The 16,395-nt window shown below is 50.4% G+C and overlaps 1 protein-coding gene across 1 annotated transcript in view; it reads right to left on the bottom strand.

Moving 5' to 3' along the window:
- VWF (von Willebrand factor) overlaps positions 1 to 16,395 on the bottom strand; it is a 122,320-nt gene that overhangs the window by 54,485 nt on the left and 51,440 nt on the right. Inside the window, exons 16-22 of the mRNA XM_055568893.1 lie at positions 15,857 to 16,097; positions 14,228 to 14,322; positions 11,112 to 11,272; positions 6,863 to 6,966; positions 5,681 to 5,819; positions 2,341 to 2,475; positions 855 to 1,001 (exon numbers count right to left, since the gene is read on the bottom strand). Coding sequence (XP_055424868.1) covers positions 855 to 1,001; positions 2,341 to 2,475; positions 5,681 to 5,819; positions 6,863 to 6,966; positions 11,112 to 11,272; positions 14,228 to 14,322; positions 15,857 to 16,097 — 1,022 coding nt within the window. The remainder of the gene's footprint in view (positions 1 to 854; positions 1,002 to 2,340; positions 2,476 to 5,680; positions 5,820 to 6,862; positions 6,967 to 11,111; positions 11,273 to 14,227; positions 14,323 to 15,856; positions 16,098 to 16,395) is intronic.

Consider the following 16,395-nt stretch of genomic DNA (forward strand, 5'->3'; position numbering starts at 1 on the left):
CAGGGTGTAGGAGAAGTCAGAATGAGAAAGGCGATGAGACAGAGGGATGCTCATCTCATCCAGAAGATGCTGTGCTGCTGGCTTTGAAGGTGGAGGATGGGACCGCAGCCAAGGGGTGCAGGCAGCCTCCTGAAGCCAGGAAAGGCAAGGACAGAGTCTCCCCTCACTGTATCAAGAGTAAGTTATTTTCCCCATACCCAGAGTACCTAGAACAGTGCTTGACACATAACAGGAGTTTAGTAAACATTTGTTGAATAATGGAATGAGTGCATTGCTGATGCTCTCCAGAAACAGCATGGGGTCGCAAGGAGCAGCCTCACTCAGGTATGAGCTGAGAATGAGCCATCAGAATGCTGGGAAAGTGGGTCCTGCCACCAGGGCAGACAGAGCATTCATCACATACATGCGTGGAGGAAACGAAGTCCCAGCAAACCGTCCAGACCTGGCCAGACATCACGAGCTTCCCCCCAAGCAGCTGATGAGCCATCTCACCACAGCCCTTGGCAGGTGCTGGCCTGGGCTCCATGGGAGGTGCACCCAGAATGTTCTGAGGTGTTATAGTCACATTGTGCATGATGGGTTTTGCTCCTTAGGTTAGGAAACCTTAAAAATACCTACTGCCAGTCAAGGGACTGTTTGCAGGGTCCAGGACCCTCCATCCTGCCCACGGGCAACTGTCTCGGGAAACAGCTGAGGTGAACTCTAATCCTTGAGTCTTAAAGTGTTGGGAGGAGGCTGAACCAGGTGACCACCCACCTTCCCCCTGAGACTGGGGGTGGGGATCCCAGATGCTGCTCAGGGAGCTGAAGATGCAAGCAGACAGAAGAGGGAGGAAGTGGAGAAAGGCCACCCACCTGGTACGTCCGCTTAAGGAACACGGAGACGGCCAGGTGCCCGTCCCAGACCACAGAGAGGGCCTTGCCCAGCAGCACAGTGATGTACCGGCCAGACTCCACCACCTCAAAGTGCGTCTCATCCTTCATGGGCGTCTTCACGTTCACCTGAGCAAGAGACCAGGACAGTAAGGGATAGCATATATGTGTGTATACGTGTATATATATAATGTATGCTTGTATATGTGTATGCTTCTGCTGCTGCTGCTGCTAAGTTGCTTCAGTCATGTCTGACTCTGTGCAACCCCACAGACGGCAGCCCACCAGGCTCCTCTGTCCTTGGGATTCTCCAGGCACGAACACTGGAGTGGGTTGCCATTGCCTTCTCCAATATATGTGTATATACCTGTATATGTATGTGTATATATATAACGTATGCCTGTATATGTGTGTGTATATATTTGTGTGAATAATGCATGTATGTATGTGTGTATTCATTTATATATATAATACATATAAATGTGAGACTTAATATATATGTATGTATAAAATATTTGCATGTATAATGTATGTGTATATATGTGTGCAGACATTTGTATATATTATATATATAAATGTGGGTACTTACGTATACATGTGTATGTATGTGTGTATACTTTTGTACACATTATATACGTGCATGGGATACAATATTTATGTGTATGTACATATGTGTATACATTTGTATGTATATGTGTGTATACATTTGAATATATAATATATATGTGTGTATAATATATTTATATGTGTTGCATCCATTTGTGTGTATAATACATATAACTGTGGGTATGTAATATATATGTATACATGCATGTAAATGTGTGTATACGTTTGTATATATAAAACAAACAGCTGTGGGTATATAATATGTATGTATATGTGTGTATGTGTGCTTATAATACATATTTGTATAAGACATGTGTTTATGTGTGTATATATGTATATAATACATATAGCCATGGGTACATAATACATATGTATGTGTGTGTAGAATATATGTGTGTATGTGTGTGTGTGTACATGTGTATATATATAATTCATATAACTATGGTATATAATATATACATATGTGTGTGTACACAAGTGTGTATATTTGTATGTGTATAATGCATGTTTATATGTGCATATGTCTATGTGTGTATTGTAATAACATGACTGTAGACATATAACATGTGTGTGTGTACACACGTATTCCCATATGAAAGTCCTCCCAACCTCCACTACCCCCCAAGTCAGCCCTGGCTCTTCCTACACTGGTGCAAATACAGTTACACACCCTCCTCCACACGTGTCTGCACTTCCTTTTACTAAATCCGTCACCTTCTGCACCTGCCCCCCTCGCGGGACGTGGTGAGGTCTCTCCACCAGCAGCATCGTGCTCCACCCGCATGTGTCCTGAACTAATGCTGGGAACTGCTCCCCATCAGCTAATGGGGGCACTGAGGGTGGGGGACCAGCCCATACTCACCTCCCCGTCAAACAGCTCTACTTCTCCTCCTTCCACCAGGATGGTGATGCGCTTCCTGCACTTCAGGGAGGGGACGCTGCACCCCTCATTCCCCACCAGGACCCGGAAGGTGCCGGGGTCACTACCACAGTGGTCCTGGGGAAAGGGGTGGATGTCAGGAGAGAAACACGATCCTTCCACCCCTCCCCAGACCAGCAGACCCGTGGTCGGTGCTCCCAGGCCTTTGAAGGGAGTGTTACAGGAGGCTGCCATGACCACATGCACATGTGTGTGCGCTTGTGTGTTCATGAGCCAGACGACACTCACAAGACTGCCATCCTCAGCCATCAGCCATGAGCAAGTGCCTACAGTCAGGCAGGGAGAAGGGCTGAGGGGCAGGAGGGAGGAAGAAGGGAGACAGCAGAAGGTGGACACATCAGCCTGCTGATCCCCCACCCCGCCCCGGAGCCTGTTGGGCCAGCCTCAGCAGGGACCCACACCGTCAGGCATGCGACACTTGGTAGATCCAAGCTCCAGCGGGTGGCTGGCCAGGACTGTAACCAAAGACCGCCAGACCCAGCAACACCAGCTGAGCTGCCACCTCTAGAAGGCACTGGTCCTCGCTGGGGTCTGCACAGAAAAGCAGCAGAATGGGACACGCTTCTGGCAAACACCTCCCGTCGTGGCTGTCGCTGTGGTGTGATGGGGAAGACCACTCAACTTAGAAAAGCTAGGTGCGGGCTTGTTTCTGCCACGTCTGGGATGATGTTGAGTAGGTCACTTACCTCTGACTCACACACTCATACACACACACACACACAGCACACACATACAATACACACTTGCACACATACACACACATACACATATACATAAACAGACACACATTCATATACACACAAAGACACACATATAACATATATAGAATACACACTTTCGCTCATACATACATGCACATATACACACATGCACACGCGTACACACATATAGGCATGCATTCATATACACACAAAGACACATATACACACATGCATAACACAGAGTACACATTCATACACAGTCACACACATGCATATACACAGAAGTACACACATACACACACAAACACACATATACAGACACATTCATATACACACATACTCCCACATGTACATACATAGATAACACATGCAATACACACTCTGCACATACATAGACACACATACACACATACATACATACCACACGTAGGACGTGCCCCTCTGTAAGATGGAATTAGCCAACCTGACGGGACTCTTAGGTTAAACGGGTTTGTCTCAGGCTAACGGGGTCGTCAGGTTAATGCGTTTGTGTTGGGTTAGTGGGATTGCCGGGTTAAACGGGTTAGTGTTGGGTTAATGGGATTGTGAAAGTTGTAAGAGGGAACAAAGGTAGAAGAGCTGTGTCACAGCTGAGATTTTTCTGGAGGGGAGGGTTCAGTCCTGACAACACCTCCCAAAAGAGGAAGGGGGGTCAGGGAGGGGACCCAGGAAGAGCATGGAGGGGACATCAGCACTGGCTGTGGGGCAGGACTAGTAGCCCCCCGAGGGGCACAGCTCTGTGGGGGCACGACTGCCCACCTGGGCAGCTTCACTGGGCAGGCAGAGCCAGGGCAGGGGGTCTGACCAGTTCCTCTCACTGCACTGAACTGTCGTGCTTTCTGGGTGCCCAGATCGGAACCTGACTGAGGGTGGAGCCCCGGAGCTGGGGTCACCCCTTCTTTTGCTACCAAGGCTGGAGGGCACACAGGTAACAAAGGTGGGCTTCCACATACGACCTGTGGGGAAGCCCCAGAGGGCACCTGGGTGTGCGTAAAACCATTTCATGGGGTGCATGCCCATCTGCCAGCATGCCACCCACCTCTCTGGGGCCAATCTGGGGCAGGGGACAGAGGCAGGGGGCTCCTTCCCCCCATGCCAGGCAGGTGTCACGCTCCATCTCACTCGATGCCCGACTCCCTGCAGCCCTGACTCTGGGGCTGAGGCTCCTGTGGGTCTGTGGTCTTCCCTCCAGACCACACCGAGCCCCTCCGCCCCGGCTCGGGAGAGGGGAGATGAACAGACCTCAATTTGTTTAAGCTGCAGAGTCCAGCCTCCTCATTGTCATGAATAAAGAGCCCAGCCCACCTTGCTCACCCACATCGGTGTCAACCAGCAAGAGAAACGCCCAGGAGTCCACCCACCAGGAGAGGGGGCAGAGCGGCCCTGAGTCCACAGCTAGGATCCCCTGGGGCTGCTTCCCACCCTGCAGGCAGTAGGACCTGCTCTACCCCACACCCCCTCCCCACTCTGAGCTGCACTGGGTTGGAAATGAAAACAGTGAATAGGATAGAATAAGAAAGGATATGACAGGATAGAATAGAATAGGAGCGCCCTACATATGAACTTTCAGGTGGCAAACTTTCAAAGCTGCAAACGTGCAACTTGTGTTCTAGCGAGGAACCATCACGTCAGGTGTGAGTGAACGGGCAGCTTGCCCTCCGTCTCCCATCGCTGCTGGCCCTTCAGCTCCACCATCTCCCCCGCTCCTCTCCCTCCTCCAGTCAGTAACTCTTCTTGCCTGGTCACTCGATGCCAGCCCCTGTATGCCAGCTGTTGGGCTGTTGTACTTTTGTACTATTTTACTTTTTTGTAAAGTACTATTGTACTTTCCAAGGTACTGCACTGTGAGATTAAAAATGTTTTATTTATTTTTGTATTTGTTTTTTGTGTGTGTATTATTTGTGTGAAAAGTATTATAAACCTGTTACAGTACAGTACAAAATATAGCCACCTGTGTTAGTTGGGTACCTAGGCTAACTTAGGTGGACTTGTGAACAAACTGGATTTACGAACGAACAGAACTCTCAGAATAGAGTGCTCTCAGAATAGCACTCATTTGTAAGTAGGAGACATGCTGTAGAAGACAACAGAACAGAATAGATAGAATGGAACAGAATCACAGAAAGGGAAGGAAACTCCAGGGGTCATTTCTGCCATCCCCAGTGGGCTGTCCACCGCACAAGGACGCTGGCAGAGAGGGTGCCGGGGCCAAAATCCAGCCCCGACTCCACTCGCCATGGTTGGTCCCCTGACCAAGCTGTGTCTGCCAGGAGGAAAAAAGCCCTTCTCTCATTCCCTTGTGCTGGAATTGGGGTGACGGGAGCCTGCTCCACACCAAGGCCAGTCGACCAATGAGTTTCCGTCCATCCCTGGAGGCGTCCAGGGAGTTGAGGCAAGTCGGCAGTCACCGGGGTCTTGAGGCCCCGCCTCTCCAGGGGCTGGGAAGTCACTCCATTAGAAACCAGCCCCCAGAGCTGTTTCCACAAGCAGCTCTAGCCTGGGACCCCCTCCCCGGGTCTCACCTGCACCAGGACGTACTGGCACTCCCCCGGGAACAGGTACTTGAGCCCATCAAAGGTGAAGTAGTGAGCCAGGCCCAGGGCAGAGCAGCTAGCATCACACACGTGGTCCGTACAGTTCCACTTCCGGTCCTGACAGACGCTGGGGACAGGAGATGCGGGGTGAGGGTGAGGCCACCGGATATAGGGGCAGGTCCAGCATCAGGGCAGCCAGGATGCCACCCACCCCCAGGAAGCCTTGGGAACTGGTAGGTGGCTTCAGGGCCTGCAGATCGGACCTCACGGGGCTCTGCAGTCATGAACCCCCATGTTTTTAGGGCACAGGGCCCAGGAGGACAGGGAAGCCACGCCACCCACTCATCACAAGGGGGAAACGACCAAAGAAGAGCCCCAGATGTCCGAGGTGACACTATCACCACCTGCTCCGAACGTGCTGAAGCCCAGTCTCCCGGGACATTACCTGGGAAGAGCCATTGGGTCTCTATACAATGGACCCCAAGGCCAAAAACCCCTCTGAGGCTAAGGGAACACACAGGACAGAAGAGCAGGCAAGTTCTGAGTCAGAGAAATGGTGACCAGCCATGAACTTCTGCTGGGAGAGGGTCTGTGTGGGCAGCAATGTGCATAAATCCACAGGGACTTGCCAGCTGCCCACACCCCCATCTCCCCACTCCATACCAGAACCAACATCAGGAAGTCCACTCTGGGCGTCAGCAGTGGGATGCTCAGGCCTCCAGCCCCTTCCTGCCTGGCCCCTTGGCCCATCCCTAAAGCTCTGCAGGCCCCAAAGAAAGGCGGGGTGATGAGCAGAGTCAGGGACTGGGTGAAGGACGGTCCCTTTCCAGGCAGGCACCCTCACAATATGCCTGGAGGAGGGGGACCAGGATAAAGCCACAGAAGGACCCCGGCCTCGTGCCCTGGGGCAGTTTGGTTGCACGTGCAGTGATGGACACGGCCCTTATATTCCCCCTGCCCCTCTCCCTGCAGGGAAACACTGCTTTCCAGAGAGCATCCATCCAGGGTGAGCCCAGGGGATGAAAAAGATTCTCCCATTTGACAGATGGAGAAACAGAGGCAGAGGGAAAAGGACAGGTGCAGTCACGTTCCCAGGAGTGGGGAGCGGGCAAGTGACCAAACCCCTCCCCGACCTGCCCCCAGGACCCCCAGAACCACTCCCAGCCTCACCAGCTGTTGCAATCGACCTTCACCCTGTCTCCGGGGGCGTACTCTCTGCCCTGGTGGAAGCAGGGGCACCTTTCCAGGGCCACACACCTGTTCTCATGCCGGACCTGAGGGAAAGCGAAGGGAAAGTCTTGGGGCCACAGTGAGTGAACAGCCACGGCCAGAGGCGACCCAGGGAGTCCACGCCCAGACCAGGGCTGGAGACCCTGCTCGGCTGTCATCCACACGGTCCTCCTGGCTCAGCTGGAGACGCTCTGACCCCCTCTGCCCTCACACACTGCTGTAGGCAGGGGTCCTGGGACCCAGTGGAGACTCCGGTAACACATGTCAAAAGCCCCTGACACATGCATCTCCTTAGACCAAGTAATTCTTCCAGGGGATTTCTCTAAAGGTAACAGAGTTATGGGCAAAGATTAATGTGTAATTATTTACCACTCAAAAAAAAGTGGGAGCAATTAAGTGTTCAACAATAGGAAAATGATTAAGCCCATTGAGGAATCTCCAGGTGATACTGGCCAATGGAAATATCAAAATCTTAAAAGTTTTGAGAACTACTTATTCTGTTAATTTTTAAAACAAGAGATAAAAAACTGTATATACATATAGTCTCAATTATGAAAAAAATATATATATACACTTCAAAAACTGTCTGGAAGGGAATTTAGAAGTTGCCTCTGAGGGGTTGGGATAAGGGAGTTTGATTTTCTTTTTGTGGTTTTTAAATTTTCTTCTGATTGCTCTTCACTGAGCATTTATTATGTTCTATAATTGAAGAAACTGGACAATAGATTTAATGAAATGAAGTAATCAGTTAACAATGTACTTAATGTCCTGGAGGTAAAAGCAGAATACTGGCCACAGGTAGGGATGGACCAGAACCAGAAGCTGGGGGTTTTCAAGTCCCATGAGTCCCCTCCTGAGGGTCTGACGCACCTGCCCTCCTCCCCGCCCTCCACCAGCCGAGGAGTTACCACGTGACAAGTTATACTCCTCACGGATGCTGCCGAGGGGGCGGGGGAGAACTGAGAAGAGCCACTGGCCCCGGTGGGCTCAGGAAGAGCTGGCCAAGCCCCTCTGACCCCACACAGGGATCTGCTTCCATCCCAGCAGTCCAGGAGGCAGCCCTGGACTCCCGCTCTGCATGACCTTGAGAGAAGGACCCACAGCACTCTGGTTCCAAAGCCACCCAAGGGTGAGAAGCTTCTGATATGGGTGCCCCAGCATCCACATGACCCCACTGCTCCACAGACAAGCCTGGGACCCCTAGGCTTGGAGCCCTGGGACAGGGCGGTCTTGGGCTGAACATAAGGCTTTCATGTCAGGGATCATAGACTGAAATTATGTGTGTGAATATGTATATATGTGCATTCATGTATGTGTGTTTGTGTGCATGTGCTAGTGTATATGCATGCATTTGTGTGCATGTGTATATGTGTGTGTTCCTTGTGTATGCACGTGTGCATTTGTGTGTGTGAGTGCCCGCGTGTGTGTGTGGGCACATGTATGTGGCTGTGTGCCTGTGTGTGTGTGGGTGTATGTGTGCATATGTGTGGGTGTATATGTGTGTTGATATAAGTGAGTGCCCATGTGTCTATATTTGTGTTGTGGCTGTGTGTATACGTGTGTGCCTATGTGTATGTGTGGGTAGGCACATGTGTGTGTATGGCTGTGTGCCTGTGTGTGCCTATATATATGTGTGTTTGCCTGTGTGCTTCTGTGTGTGCATGCATGTGTATATATGTGTGCATGCCTGTGTGTATATGTGGGTGCATGTGTGTATATGTGTGAGTGCATGTGTGTGTTAATATACATGAGTGTACATATGTGTCTATGTGTGTGCGCCTGTGTGTGTATGTGTGTACATGTGTGCATACTATGTGTATGTGTGGGTAGGTGCATGTGTGTGTATGGGTGTGTGCCTGTATATATGTGTGTGCCTGTGTGTACATGTGTGCATACTATGTGTATGTGTGGGTAGGTGCATGTGTGTGTATGGGTGTGTGCCTGTATATATGTGTGTGCCTGTGTGTATCTGTGCATATGTGTATGTGTGTGTGCATGCCTCTGTGTATATGTGAGTGCATGTGTGTGTGTTAATATACACGAGTGTACATATGTGTCTATGTGTGTGTGTGCCTGTGTGTGTATATGTGTGCATGCCTATGTGTATGTGTGGGTAGGTGCATGTTTGTGTATGGCTGTGTGCCTGTATTATATGTGTGTGCCTGTGTGTATCTGTGCATATGTGTATATGTGTGCTTGCCTCTGTGTGTGTATGTGTGTGTGTCTTGTATATGTGTGGGTGCCTTTGTGTGTGTTTATACATGTGAGTGTAAGTGTGTCTATATGCACGTGTACCTCTGTGTGTATGTGTGTATATATGTGTGTGTGCCTATGTATATGTGAGGCAAGGTTTCCCATCAGGAGGCTCTCAACTTTAACGCCACCAGCCCAGCTGAATCACCCAGAGTCCTAAAGCATTAAAAAAAAAAAAATCCACAGAGATAGAAAGATGAAGACACAATGCAGAAGATGGGCGGGACGTAGATGAGGCCTGGCCCCCATGGAGCGTGATGAGGACGTAGATGAGGCCTGGCCCCCATGGAGCGTGATGAGGACGTAGATGAGGCCTGGCCCCCATGGAGCGTGATGAGGACGTAGATGAGGCCTGGCCCCCATGGAGCGTGATGAGGACGTAGATGAGGCCTGGCCCCCATGGAGCGTGATGAGGACGTAGATGAGGCCTGGCCCCCATGGAGCGTGGGCCAGCGCTGCAGCCCCAGGTGAATTTTGTGCAAGTCAGTCTCTTGGACACTGGGACACGAGAAGGATGATACAATAAAAGTAACGATTGTCCTTTTAGGACTTCAGAAGAGAACAGGCAGAAATAGTAGTCACGTTTGTTCATCAACTCATGACATCTTGAACAAGAAAGGTTTGTGCTGAGAACTTGGTCCTGGGTTTCAATCAGCCCGAAGAAAAATTATGAAGTAGAAAAAATTTGGTTTTGTCACTTTTCTCTGAAAAAAAACCCACCTTCACCACTCCACACTGACCCATTCTCCAAAATCTTTTTTTTTTTGCCTTCCAACTGCGCTATGTCCTCCCTGCTAGTATTTCCAGCTCAATGCATGTTTGCTACCAGGAAAGAATCTGATGAACTAACTCTCACTAAAGCGTGAATGACTTCCTATGAGGATTTATAAGAGAAGCTTTTTTAAAGTTCTTTTTTGTTAACCAAACTAACTTCATACCTATCATATTTTAGTAAATCTGATAAGGTGACAAACCATAGGAAGTATAGGAGATATCTTTGAGACAGGAGGGCTTTCTGGAACCTTTTAAGATTACATTTCATAGGATTTGCAATGCCCTCCTGTGAGGCTCTCTGTGGATGGGCCCCTGAGCCCAAGCTCTAGCTTTCAAGAAGCAGCCCCAACCAAGAGGGAAAGGGAGAGAAAAAATAAATCAGGAGGTTGCGATTGACATATACTCACAACTAAACATAAAATTGATAACGAATAAGAACCTACTGTACAGCACAGAGAACTCTACTCGATACTCTGTAATGAGCTATATGGGAAAAAGAATCTTAAAAAGAGTGGATACATGTATATCTGATTCACTTTGCTGCACAGCAGAAACTAATACCACATTGTAAATCCAAATACACCAATAAAAATTAATTTAAAACAAAACCAAATAAAAACAGCGCCAAAGTCTTTTCAGGCTTCCCAGTGGGCCAGCGAGAAAATCGGGCCTCAAAGGACCAGGGAAATGAACACACTTCCCCTCTGCCAAGAGGTTCCCTGGTGCCAGCAGAGCTGGGTACCAGTTTGGAAGATGTGGCCACTAGACTTCAGAGGTAAGTGAGCATCTCGCAGACAGTGGTACACCTGGGGCCGGGAGACAGGAGACCAGGATTTCCACTACACAACTGTGTATCCTTGAATGGTTCTGTGTCTTTTCTCTCCTTGGTCTCCTCCAGTGTGGCAGGAAGTGTTGAAAGCTTGAGTCTAGGGCTCTGCCTGGAGACTGTCCAGCCCTGGCTGGAGGGCGAGAGACGGGCCCTGGACTGTGGTTTGCTGCCACCTCGTGGTGGACACAGGTAATGGTATAATTTAAACGCAGGTGGTCCATTCAAGAATTTTTGCACAAAAAGGCTTGGGAACTTTTCTAGAGCAATGCCCTTTTTGTTGATCTTTCATGGGAAAAAAAAAAACAACAACAACAACAAAATCTGGGTTCTCACCATGCCCGGGGGGCAGAGGCAGCCGGACACGCAGCCCGTGCTCATGCATTCCAGGTCATAGTTCTGGCAGGTCTTGGTGCATTCGAGCCCTTCGGCCCTAGGGTTGTCAGCAGGGCACACCAGCTTGACCATGGGGGGCCGGCAGGACAGGCTCCTTTTGCCTTGGAGTCAGGAAAACCACAGATCAGCGGAGGGTTGACTAGGTTTGCCGTCTACCCTGTACTTCATCCCCTGCCTGCAGTCACTCCACCCCAGAGGCTCAGGCTGTACACGGCACTGCCTGACCTCCAGCCAGGCCCTGGGCAGCAGTTTCATCTACCCATCTGACCTCTGACCTTTGCCCACACTGAAGGCACTTCTGCTGAGCTCAGCACCCCTCCGATGGCCCATGTTCCTCATCCCCCGACCCTGCTGCTGCCCACTACACTGAATCAGGACACACCGCAGAAACGTCCAGAGCCAGGATTTAGCCAGGTGCTAAAAAGGAACCTTTGCCCCAACACAATCATTCCTAAAATTAGCTTAATCACAGGAACTTTAAAGGGGGCTTTGCTCACATGTCCTCCTCTGCCCGGCCCCCAACCATCCCAGCCCCTTCATTTAAACCTGGAACATTCCATCCCAGGACCCTCCTACCTGTCCCCCACCCCCGCTTTGTCACTCTCCACCTGATCGCCGCCTGACATCACCATCCAATGCACCATTTATTTTACTTCTTTGTTGACTGTTCACACCCACCCCACCCACAGACTAAAATATCTGCTCCATGAAAGGAGGGGGACGCGATATCTGCTTTGTTCACTGATACATTTCCTGACAATTAGTATCACTGCTGCTGCTGCTGCTGCTAAGTTGCTTCAGTCGTGTCCGACTCTGTGCGACCCCATAGACAGCAGCTCACCAGGCTCCCCCGTCCCTGGGATTCTCCAGGCAAGAACACTGGAGTGGGTTGCCATTTCCTTCTCCAATGCATGAAAGTGAAAAGTGAAAGTGAAGTCGCTCAGTCATGTCCGACTCTTAGCGACCCCATGGACTGCAGCCCACCAGGCTCCTCCATCCATGGGATTTTCCAGCAAGAGTACTGGAGTGGGGTGCCAGATTGAATAAATGATGGCAGCAGATGACTGATACAGCGCCTCTCTTTCAAAAACCCTGATGCCCTGGATTGCATTTTTATCTTACATATAGAGCATTTACTACCTCGTAGGGGTAAGAAAGTCAGAATTTCCAGCCTCATTTTTATATAGAAATGTCTGTTAGGAAACTAAAACCCTAAGAGGTTAAATGATTTTTCCAAATCACATGAAATTCTAGGAGTTCCCTGACTGAAAAAAGATACCCTCCAGTGACTAGACAAGCAGACAACTCTGGGCAAGAGAGACATGAAAGACCTAAGAGGCAGAATGTAGCTGAGAGGGGTGAAGTTGTGGGGGAAATGCTCCAATGAGAGAGAGTGGGAGGAAGAAAGAGGCAGAGGGATGCAGTGACCTTGGGGTCTGCTATGGACTGAATGGTTGTGTCCCCCAAAATTCACATGCTGCAATCCTAACCCCCAAAGGTTAAGAGGTTAGAAGGCAAGGGCTGGGGGAGGAGATTGGTTATGAGGGTGGGTGACCAATCATCCCTCATGAATGGGGTTAGCACCCTAAGGAAATACGCCATGGGGCTCCCTCGCCCCTTCCACCACGTGAGGACACAGTGAGGACCCAGAATCAGGTTCTCACCTGACCATGTGGGCACCCTGCTCTCGAATCTCCACCCTCCAGGAATGTGAGAAGTAAGGATCTGCTGTTTACAAGCCCACAGTCTGCAGTATTTTGTTACGCAGCCTGAACAGACTAAGACAAGGTCCTAACTTCTGACAGCTGGTGAGCTGCCCGCATGTTTCAGATCCTGCCCCAGCTATAGGCTGAGATGCTCCACAACCAGCCAGCCATGCAGAGAGAGGGGGCAAACTCCCCACCAGGGCCCTCGAAAAACAAACATGGTCACAGAGCTGGGTCAGACGGAGGGTCTTGGGTAAAGTGAGAGGCAGGAAGAAGAGGCTAAAAAATAGCCCATATAAGACTGCGTATTAAAAAGCAGAGACATCACTTAGCCAACAAAGGTTCGTCTAGTCAAAGCTATGGTTTTTCCAGTAGTCATATATGGATGTGAGAGTTGGCCCATAAAGAAGGCTGAGCACCAAAGAACTGATGCTTTTGAATTATGGTGCTGCAGAAGACTCTTGAGAGTCCCCTGGACAGCAGAGAGATCAAACTAGTCAATCCTAAAGGAAATTAGTCTTGAATATTCATTGGAAGGACTGATGCTAAAGCTGACGCTCCAATACTTTGGCAACCTGATGCCAAGAGCTAACTCATTGGAAAAGACCCTGATGCTTGATTGAGGGCAGGAGGAGGAGGGGGCAACAGAGGACGAGATGGTTAGATAGCATGACTGATTCAATGGACAAGAATTTGAGCAAACTCCAGGAGATGGTGGAAGACAGAGGAGCCTGGTGTGGTGCATGGGGTAGCAAAGAGACAAAACGACTCAGCAACTGAAGAACAATTTGCCTAAAGGCATCCCACTTCCTCCTCCCAGGGGGATCCTTTCTACACAAGGATGACAATCCATCTGGAATCCCATGAGGTCCCTGCTCCATAAATGTGAATATGGCTGACCAGCCCCAGGTCGGCCTCTTCTCTCTCCTGTGTCTCAACCCTAAACAGCACAGCATCAATTACAACCTTCACACTAAAGGCACCAGGTTCAAACTGCTCTCTCAAATCCATCTGAGAAGCTTTCTAAAGAGGTGTCCTGGTCAGCATGTCCCTCGGTAGAGAGGCCATTGGAGGAGGGCGGTGTTGACCACAGTCAAAGTGGCCAACACACCCACAGCTGCTCCCTGGGTTAAGGTCCCCGTGGGCAGAAGCGAGATCTCGCTGGTCCATCCTACAGGCAATTCAGCCTTTCCTCATCACAAAATTAAACTCCTCCTGCCTCAATACTTGGGATGTCCACATGCAAAGGCCTGGAGGTCACCCACCCAAACACATGCCTGAATGCAGCCAGCCCCCTCGCCCATGCTGTCTGAGCAGAGGAGTGGGGAGCTCGTGGCGAGCAGTACTCACTGCGGTGGGACAGGGGGCTGCTGAGGACTGCTTCAGGCAGCAGGCTCCCTGGGGCTCCACTCGTGGAGCAGTGCATGAAGCCATCTTCGCAGTAGCTGCAGAAACAAAGGTCACAGCCTCACTTAGAAGGACTCCCCGCCTCCCACAAGGTGCTCTGCCCACTCCAGCCGGGCTCCCATCCCATCATCCATGTGAAACGCAGCTGCTCACCACACTACAAAACAAGAGGGCCACCAGGACCTTCTGATCGCCAAACTCAATGGCCTCTTCTCCAGGTAACACGAAGAGTTCAGGAGTCCCTGGGTTTCAGCCAGTTGCTGGGTGGCTTGGGAAAGCGATCATATCTCTAAGCCTCAAATTCGTACTGAAAAAGCCAGGCCTGCCTGCCTAACAGTGTTGTTGCAAGGTCTCAGAGAGAAACACCTTGAATATTACAGCCCAGTCGCTCAGTCGTGTCTGACCCTTTGTTACCCCATGGACTGTCGCCCCCCAAGCTCCTCTGTCCATGGAATTCTCCAGACAAGAATACTGGAGTGGGTTGCCATTTCCTCCTCCAGGGGATCTTCCCAACCCAGGGATCGAACCCTGGTCTCCCACACTTCAGGCAGATTCTTTACCATCAGAGCCACCAGGGAAGCCCAGAGGGTGAGTAAAGGATTGAGTAAAATAGGGCATGGAAGAATTTTGGGGGTGATGAAAACATTCTGTATCTCGAGTGTGACAGTAGTTAGCTGATGTACACACTTGTAAACACCTATAGCTCTGTATACCGAAGAGGAGAAATTTTATTGTGTGTGAATTATATCTCAATAAACAAAACTTTTTCTAAAATTTTTTAAAAACCAGAACGGCAGAGGTCATAATCAGGGAAGCCGAGGCTGGATGCATTAGGGCTCCTGATACTATTCTCCCCACTCCAATGTCTGAAATTTTCCATCACCAGGACATTTCAGCTGGTTTCCCTTGTAGACAGTCAGCTTTGAGGCCCACTCTGTGTCCAGTTCATCTTTAGGTCACCATCTCTAGCCTAGCGCCCAGGACAGAACCGGTGCCAAGGAGGTGTTTGTAAATGTTCTGTTACAAATTTTTTCTGTGACTGTGATGCCCTGCTGACACTGACCACGCCCAAGGGCCTGGGTGAAGGACAGCAGGAAGTAGGTGTGATCTCGATTTTTTTTTTTTCCCCCAAGAAAAGCATGAAGCAAGTGGGGACAGTGATGTGCTCTGGAGGCGATGCTACTATGGTCAGTGTTCTTCTGGTTCAAATGCTTTGTTCTGAGGACACTGACGGGAGGCCGAAGGGGAGGCTGGCAGGGAGCACTCTCATCTCCTGTTCTAGAAAAGGGAAACTGACACCTCATGCAGGGAGTGGGGCTCCACGAGTGACAGCTGGCTTACTGCTCACCACTTAGTCCCACCGCCAGCCTGAAGCTCCAGTGCCGGGCACAGGAAGGCAGACAGAAGGCCTGGGTGATATCCCAGCTTAGCTCCCAACTCACTGTGCAATGCTGGGCGGGCACTTCCTGCCTGCCCATGGGCCTCAGTGTACCATCCATGAAATGGAGGACTCAGAGGACCATTTCCCGGCCCTGCCATTCCCGGGGTCCCCAGTCCCGCTGCTTGACTCACCACATGGTGTGATGGTCCGAGAACATGTCTTCGGCTTGGAAGATCTCACCGTCGTAGTAACAGGGGCACTGGGCCTTGGGCACACAGGACCCTGTCTCGTCCAGGAAGAGCCCCGGCGGGCAGAAGCAGCCCTCCAGACAGACCTCGGTGCATTCCTCGTCCGGGTGGGAGAGTGAGCGGCAGGTGAGGTTGCAGGGGGTCCCACACTGCTGGTACACCTGCCCGTGTGGGCAGCTCAGCGCTGGGGGAGAGGGCGGGGCAGGGACAGACTCAGCGGAAACGTTACGATGAGCAGGACTGTGGTTCTAGGACCAGCAGTCCCACTCGCTGCCTCTGAGACCCCCAATTATACCTGCATGGTCACCACCTTATCTTCCCACCGGGAGCAAAAGTGTGTTTTTATGCTCACAACTGTCTGTTCTTTTTTTTTTTTTTTTTTTCTATTTTTTGGCCACATACGGGATCTTCATTCCCCGATCAGCGTTGAAACCCTCTTCAGTGAAAGTGCACAGTCTTAACCACTGGACCACCAAGGATCC

The sequence above is a fragment of the Bubalus kerabau genome, chromosome 1 (genome assembly GCF_029407905.1).
Source record: "Bubalus kerabau isolate K-KA32 ecotype Philippines breed swamp buffalo chromosome 1, PCC_UOA_SB_1v2, whole genome shotgun sequence".
NCBI lineage: Eukaryota > Metazoa > Chordata > Mammalia > Artiodactyla > Bovidae > Bubalus > Bubalus kerabau.